This window comes from Myotis brandtii, unplaced genomic scaffold (assembly GCF_000412655.1).
Source record: "Myotis brandtii unplaced genomic scaffold, ASM41265v1 scaffold1063, whole genome shotgun sequence".
Taxonomy (NCBI): domain Eukaryota; kingdom Metazoa; phylum Chordata; class Mammalia; order Chiroptera; family Vespertilionidae; genus Myotis; species Myotis brandtii.
The window spans coordinates 483,013-491,593 of NW_005353597.1; the positions used below are offsets into that span (position 1 = coordinate 483,013).

At 39.7% G+C, this 8,581-nt stretch overlaps 1 protein-coding gene across 2 annotated transcripts in view; it reads right to left on the reverse strand.

Annotated features, from left to right (window-relative positions):
* Positions 1-594: 594 nt before the first annotated feature.
* Positions 595-8,581, reverse strand: part of NAPB (N-ethylmaleimide-sensitive factor attachment protein, beta) — a 42,791-nt gene continuing 34,804 nt past the window's right edge. For both annotated transcript variants that reach the window (XM_005857008.2, XM_014541034.1), the window contains 4 exons: positions 4,098-4,202; positions 3,379-3,447; positions 2,957-3,007; positions 595-1,966 (listed from right to left, as the gene is read on the reverse strand). In XM_005857008.2, coding sequence (XP_005857070.1) covers positions 1,856-1,966; positions 2,957-3,007; positions 3,379-3,447; positions 4,098-4,202 — 336 coding nt within the window. In that variant the 3' untranslated portion in view covers positions 595-1,855. The remainder of the gene's footprint in view (positions 1,967-2,956; positions 3,008-3,378; positions 3,448-4,097; positions 4,203-8,581) is intronic.

Consider the following 8,581-nt stretch of genomic DNA (forward strand, 5'->3'; position numbering starts at 1 on the left):
CTTCTGGTCCATTCCCTCTGCCTTCAGATGATAGTACAACGCCTTCCTCTCCATCAGCCCACCTTGCACACATCACTCTGCAGGTACAGCCAGGGAATCCTCAGCCACCTGAGAAACAGCCTCCACAGCTGGGCCTCAGCTGCCCTTTTCTTTTTCTGCTACTTTCTCCTTCAGCCCAGGTTAACCTATTCACCATCCCCAAACCTTCTTCCTCACTGAGCTCTTTGTCTGGGCACATTCTACTTCTATCCAACAAAACCTATTCATTCCAGTTGAGGGCCACCCAAAAATGAAAACATCATTTAAATACTAGTTACTATCTAACATAACATGGGAAATTTCATTACGTGTCACTAATGAGAGCAGCACAAGTCAGAAAAAAACACAGGCTATATATGGCAACAAATGCACATCAAACATAAATCACTTAAGCCTAAGAATATGCACAGAGGAGCTCTGGCCAGTTTCCCTCAGTGGTTAGAGCGCACCAAAGGGTCATGGGTTTGATTCCTGGTATAGAGCACATACCTGGGTAGCAGGTTTGATCCCAGGCCCTGGTTGGGTCACGTGTAGGAGGCAACCAATTGATGTGTCTTTCTCACATCAATGTTTCTCCCCCGCCTCTCTCGCCACCCCTCCCATTCACTCTCTCTAAAAAAATCAATGGGAAAAAATATCCTTGGGTGAGAATTAACAAGAAAAAAATATGTACAAAGGAGATTCAAAAAACAAGATCACATCTCAGTACAATGTCAGCATGTAACATAATGGGTAGGGGTCAAGTTCGTAAATTAATAGAGCACTTATCATGTAAAATAAAAGGATAGAATTCAAAGTTCAAATACAAAAGCTAAAACAATCCCATCAGCTAAGAAGAAAATACAGTCTCCTGAGAAGCTAGTTGGAGGCATATAGTAAACCTCTGTACCATATATACCCTACCTAACCCATCATGGTCGATAAGTGGATAAAATTACTGAAACCCTTTCTCATGCTTTGACTTATAATCTCTGGGCCTAGTGAGGATGTGCATGACTGTGGCATAAAGGAAGGCATCTCAATGTGGGAAAGAGTATGACCATGAAAGTAAAGAGAAGGGGTATGCCAGTTACACCACCTTTATGTGAATATAAAAAAAGGGATTTCCCCGCCAACTAAAAGTGAAACCAGGTCTAGGAAAAGGAAAATTTCCGTTTCTCATAGATCTTATATATTTGTGTGTGTGTGTAAATACAAAGCAGTCAAACCCACCTTGACATTCATCCACACACATAAGCAAGTTTAAGTGATGCAGGCAGACCTGTGTTCCGAATTTTCACATGCATGTTAGCATAGGGAACAATATCAAAAGCAGAAACTGGTCATTAGTATCATCAAAAAATCACAAGGTAACAACAACAAATTTATAATAAAGAAAGTCATCAACTGATTCCTAACAACCACCCTAAACTAAATACATACACTTAGAGAATACATCCAGATGCAGATTTACAGAGAGTATGCAAAGCAGCGATTAGAGCAAATTGGGTTAGATACTCAAGTCCAAGAAAAAGGACAGAATATGTGGCAAAACTAAACATGACTCTGCAAATATCAAACAATAAAATTCTGAAGTAGGACTCGGGAAACGCTGGGGACTCTGGCAAGCATGAAATAGCCCATTACACCCACAATATGCACAGGAGATTCTTTTATCCATTTGCTTAACAGTGATATAAACACGGCAAACACACACGCATCGTTTGGTTCATGTGCAACAAAAGTAAGCCATTAGATGGGCATCCCATAAAGATCACTTGGCCCTAAGAGGAACTAAAAAGGAGTTAGCTGCATGCCACAAAGACGTATAAATGTTTCACTTTAGGTCTCCGTCTCCTTCTCCATCCCCTTGGATGGACTTTTTGATACGAAGCAACATGGTAGTAAGCCACTGATCCAAGCGAGATATTGAGTCAAATTCCTTCACCTAGTTTAAGGTTAGAGGAACAGGAATTAGTCTATGGAAATACAATGGAAATAAAGCAGCTGTTAAAATTTAAATAGTGATAATCAACCAACTTTCTTCATTTAAAATTATTAATTCCAGTTCATAACAGTCATTAAAAATTATTTATTTTTTCATTATTATCTGCCTTTTTTGATGGAGCTATTAAGTTTCTGTGCCTTTTATATTGCTCTGTATATAACATGTGATGACAAAAATCCCTAACAGCCTTTATAATTGGAAGAAGATCACAATTAATATTACAAAGGAAATTAGACCGTATATAAGACTTAGAAGGGAACATGGAAAATTAACAGTGTTCCAATATTCACTGAACAAGAAAAAAGGTATTTGCAGAGACAGGATGTATGGAAGCAGGATTCCTTTAACTCACTGCAGCATATTAATAAAGAATAAGACTTCAATAGGATGTAAATGGTTTTGCAGCAAAAGTTAAATGGGAAAACATTCCTTCCCACCACTGCTTCAAAGCCATGATAAATATATTAATGGCAGATACTGAGAAACTTGTTTGACTCTAAACATAAGATGGCAAAAGATGGGAAAACAGAAGATAGATGAATATAAAGAAAAAATCTTCCATTTATGTTATGCCTGGAATACAGCAAACTCTTACTGCTTTGTTTTTATATTTTAAATTGTACTGAACTGATTTTACTTCACACTTACTTACAGAGCATATTATTTTCAAAAGAAAACATTCAAACAGCAAATTATAACAGTATATGATTTTTTTTTCTTGAATTTGCCTTAGAGTTAAATTCACCATAGCTAATGAAACCATACAATTGTATAGGTTTGCAGGATATTAAAAACATGACCTTTGGAAAATACAATTAGGTATACTGGAATAATGTTCAAATAAATGTTCACATTTACACAATGAAAAGAAGAAAGAGTTCCTGTAATAAACCTTCGAAGTATGTATTATATTTCAAAGACATAACTTACTGCTTCAGTGTAAGCTTCACTGTTCTGTTCTTCATGAGCTTCTAGAAGTTTCTAGTAACATACATATGGAAAAATTAGTTTGGTAGGCTAAAAAAGTTCCATCTGTGACTAGAGATACTTTAAATACAGAAGTAGCCTTAGTATCACATTAACTGATGTTGCTAAATACTTTATAAAATTGGAGAAATATTCAAGTACAAATAAAGAATTACCCCAAGCCCTGGGTCCAGTATTTGTGCTAACATTTCTGAATTGCCTGCTTCGGAACACAACACTCTATCCCTGACTCTCAGTGGCATTTGAAACCTAATATGCGAAAGTAGGAAAGGCTCTTCCGCAGACTCCACAGATTTATCCTTCACTTCACACCCAGTTCCACCTGACAGCAAAGGCTTTTTCTTCAAAGTCCTAATATTACTTACTTTCAATAATTTACATTCTCTTGAATCAGTAAATGCTGGAAACATTTCCTCATATTTCTCAAGAGCCAGCTGAGAGAGAAAAAACACTTGTTAATGTCTGACTCACTAAACCAGGAAACACAGCTTTGAACATTCTTATTTTTTAAATATATTTTTATTGATTTCAGAGAGGAAGGGAGAGGGAGAGAGAGATAGAAACATCAATAATGAGAGAGAATCATTGATTGGCTGCCTCTTGCATGCCCCCTACTGGAGATAGAGCCTGCAACCCCGAGCAGATGCCCTTGACTGGAATCGAACCTGGGACCCTTTGGTTCGTAGGCCGAAGCTCTATCCACCGAGCCAAACCAGCTGGGGCTGAACATTCTATTAGCTTTAGTAAGACTCATCTACGTCCTATTTAATTGTATAAGTATGTGTTAAATTCATCAAAATCAACACAGGACTCCTATCTATTCTGATTTTCAATTTCAGTTAAGAATCTAGTTCTAAAACAATTTTCCAGAATTAGGTTGCTATAGAGAAGATGTTGTAAACCAAATCTAATTCTTAAAACTCATAAACAGGTGTCATTTTTTTTTTTTAAGGTACCCAGTTTAGTCTTGCAACTAACGAATATCACCCAAACCAAGTGATACCAAGAACAACAGAGTACCTGAGTGAGGCCTGCTCTCATGGGCAATGTGCATCAGAAAACTAGTACTAAGGACTGATCATACCTTGGCATTCAACTCATCGACTATGAAGTGACAGAGGGCAGCTTTAAAGAAGTAATCCTTTGCACTGTACTTCAACAGAGGATTATCCATGGTGTTTGCCCCAACCTAGGCACAGAAAGCAGAGTTAGATGTAAAAGGTTTGTGGTGTTTTTTTTTAAATTGAATTTATTGGGGTGACACTGGTTAATAAAACCATACAGGTTTCAAGTGTACAACTCAATAAGACATCATCTGCATAGCACATCATGCACTCACCACCCAAAGTCAAGTCTCTTTCCGCCCCGTTTATCCCTCTTTGTCCACTTTCTCCTCCCCACAACCCCCTTTCTATCTGGCTATCACTACATTGTTGTCCATGTTTTTGTGTCATACATAATATATTATTTTTTTTAAAGTTTTGGCTTCTTACATTAGGCAAACTGATGATCATCTATTGCCTTTAGAAAATAATTCTGTATCTTATGTTAGTTTAGCTATGAAATACATTTTTAATCCAATATTATAACTAGAAAATTTTACTAGAAGAAATATTTGACACATAAAGTGCTAACCACTTAAAAATGAACTCAGAAGACTTTCACCTGTAGAAAGATGGAACACACATCCTTTCCTCTATTCCTCCTAAGTACGACTAAAAGCCCCAGTCATTTTATATGAAACAAATGTAAAACTGAAAGGCGAAGAGAGAACAGAAGACTGATAAGGACCTTGAGACACAATGGAAAACATGACAATGAATTCCCTGGGTTTCCTTTTTCTTTCATATATTCCTGACTTTTTACAGAAAACGCTGGCATAAAAGTCTTTGGATACAAAAAAAAAAACACAAACACTAGACAAAAGTTTGCTGTCTCTAGCCAAAGAACTAGGGAAGGGGCAGCCTAGCATAGTAAGACAGAAAATGTTTAGACAATAACTGCTCTACTCTAGCAAAATACCACAAGAAAACTGTGGCCTTAACCTCACTCACATCATCAAAGGCCAAAGAGGAAATCAAGATGTCCATCCTTTCGAGACTGCAAAGAGGAGCCCAACATTCCCAAGGTGACTTCGGAGAAGGCCAAGAAGGGAGCAGCCTTCATCCCCGCCAGCTAGTAACGACCCACCCTTTTCCCCTGCAGCTGAGGCAGTGCAGCCCACACAGGCAGCCTGGATTCCACCTCTGCCCAGCAGAACCAGGCTTCTCACCTCCCAGCAGGCATGGTTTCAGAAGAAGCCTAGTGGAGGGTTAAGACTTTCACCATCACTGGCAGTAACAAGGACAACCCCACCATGGAGGTGGTGGACAGCAAGCAGGCGCTGGAATGAAATGAGGGCCTGTCCCCAGGTGCCAATGGAGGCCAAGTGGGAAACCTCCACCTGGCAGTAAAGGGCAACACACCCTTCCCCAGCCAGGGCAACGCCACAGAAAACCAGCTGGCAGAGAAGGTTTAAGTAACAGGGTTAGGTTAGGGTTAGGGTAAAAATGTGCAGTTTTCAATGGAAACTTACTCACCATACAAATAAAGGGAAAGATCTTAAGCTGAATGAAAAAAGACAACCAACAGATGACAGCTCTTAGATGGCAGAAATGTTAGTATTCTATAACAAAGGTTTTGAAAGAGCCCTCATAAAAATGCTTCAAAATAGTAACACAAAAACACCTGAAAGTAAAACAAAACAAAAAATAGAAAGCAAAATCAACATCAACAAAAAAGAAATTCACAACAAAAAATCCCAGAAGACATAAAGAAGAACCAAATGGAAATCTCAGAACAGAAAAACACAAAACCACATAAAAAGGAGATGGGCTCAGCAGCAGAATAAATGGGACAGATGAAAGAATCAACAAACTGATGAAAGAACATTAGAAATTAGTCTCAACAACAGAGAGAAGACAAACTGAAAAACAAAAAACAAACAATAAAAAACAATAAACAAACCATCAGGGACCTACGCGACCATGAAATGAGGTCTAACATTGGGATCCTCTGAGACCTGGAAGGGGAGGAGAAAAAGAGAGCAGCTAAATATATACTATAAGAAATAATGGCTAAAAATTTCCCAAATTTGGTAAGAAGCAAGAGCCTACAGATTCAAGAAGTTTAGTGAAACCCAAACAGGATCAAAGCAAAGCTATCTATGCCACACCACATTAACTTCTGAAAACTAAAAGTTAAAGAAAAAAATTTGAAAGCAGCCAGAAAAAAATAACCTCTTATTTATAGGGGAAAATCAATGTGAATAACAGCCAACTTTTTACCAGAAACCACAATGGCCATAAGTGGCACTTTTTCAAGTACTAAAACAAAACAAAACATCAACCCAGAATTGTATACCCAAGGAAAATATGCTTCAGGAAGGAAAAGAAAATCAAAACATTCCCAGATAAAGGAAAACAAAAATATATGTTGCCAACAGACCTACCCTAAAAGAATGGTAAAAGGATATCCTTTAAGCAGAAAGGAAATAATAAAAGACTGAATCTCAAAACATCAGGAAAAGGAAGCAAGAACACAGCAAACAAAATGTGGAGAATACAATAAGCTTTTCTTCTCTTGAGTTTTCTAAATTATGTTTAATGGTTGAAGCAAAAATTGTGGTTATAAAAGTACGTAAAGAAAACATTTAAGACAGTTATATATTGAACAGAGAGTAAAAAGAAAGTAAGGTAAGATTTCTATATTTCATTGGAAGTAACAAAATGAAGTCCCCATTAACCTATGATAAGTTATACAAATGTAACAGCTAAAGCAATAACTAAAAAAGCCATACTCAAAAACATTACAGATAAGGCACCCACTGGAAGGCAGGAAAAAAGAAAACAGAAAAATGTAAAACAACATAAATAGAAAACAAATATAAAATGGCAAACGTAAGCCCTAATATAACAATTCTATCTAATAAAAGAGTAATATGCAAATTGACCATCCCTCCAACACACAACATGGCCGCCCCCATGTGGACACAAGATGGCCATCAGGGGAGGGCAGTTGGGGGCAATCAGGCCAGCAGGGGAGAGCAGTTAGGGGTGACTAGGCCGGCAGGGGAGGGCAGTTGGGGGGAATCAGGGCCAGCAGGGGAGCAGTTAGGTGTCAATCAGGCTGGCAGGGGAGTGGTTAGGGGGTGATCAGGCTGGCAAGCAGAAGCAGTTAGAGGCAATCAGGCAGGCAGGCAGGCGAGTGGTTGGGAGCCAGCAGTCCTGGATTGTGAGAGGGATCCCAGTATTGGAGAGGGTGCAGGCTGGGCTGAGGGACAACCCCCGGCCCCGTGCACAAATTTCATGCACCGGGCCTCTAGTAATTATAATAAACGTTGTCAAAATATGCTAATTAGCAAAGTGAATTAAAAAGCATGACCTAACAATAAGCTGTTCATAAGAAACTCACTTCAACCCTAACCGGTTTGGCTCAGTGGATAGAGTGTCGGACTGCAGACTGAAGGGTCCCAGGTTCGATTCCGGTCAAGGGCATGTACCTTGGTTGCGGGCACATCCCCAGAGGGGAGTGTGCAGGAGGCAGCTGATCGATGTTTCTCTCTCATCAATGTTTCTAACTCTCTATCCCTCTCCCTTCCTCTCTGTAAAAAATCAATAAAATATATTAAAAAAAAAAAAAAGAAACTCACTTCAATTATAATGATATAGGCAGGTCAAAAGAAAAAAGATGCAAAAAGACATATATAAACATTAATCAAAAGAAAGCAGGAAAGGCTGTATTAATATCAAATAAAGTAGACTTCAGAGCAAAGACAATTATACTATACAGGATGGGGCAAAAGTAGATTTACAGTTGTTCATATGAAAATAATACAATCTACACTAATAAAAGAGAAACGTGGTAATTAGCGTACGACCACTACCCTTTTCATTGGCTAATCAGTGAGTATATGCAAATTAACTGTCAGCCAAGATGGTGGCCGGCAGCCAGGCAGCTGGAAGTGAACGAGGCTTGCTTGCTGCAGACTCCAACGTTCCCCGCCTCACTTGCCGGCCTCTCATCTGCAAGTCTAAGCAACTATGTACTATGTTGCAAATAAGAAGGTAAACAAAACCCCAGAAAACAGCTGGACTGAAACCCAGCCAGACCGAAACATTGTATCAATGTTTTCAGCAGCGAGGCCTCAGAGCTAAAGCTGGCCCAGAATGAAAAAAAAAAAAAAAGAAAACAAGGAGCGGTTGGAAGCTTCAGTCACTCTCCAGCCGGAAAACAGCCTCAGCCCCTCACCCAGACTGGCCAGGCACCCCAGTGGGGACCCCCACCCTGATCCAGGACACCCTTCAGGGCAAACCAGCCAGCCCCTACCCATGCACCAGGCCTCTATCCTATATAGTAAAAGGGTAATATGCCTCCCAGCACCGGGATCAGCGGAGCAGCAAGGCTCCCAGCACCGGGATCAGCGTGACAGGGGGCAGCGCCCAAACCCCCTGATCGCCCTGTGGCTCTGTGAGTGACAGGGGGCGGGGCCACAACCTCCCTATCCGCCCTGCTCTGTTCGTGACAGGG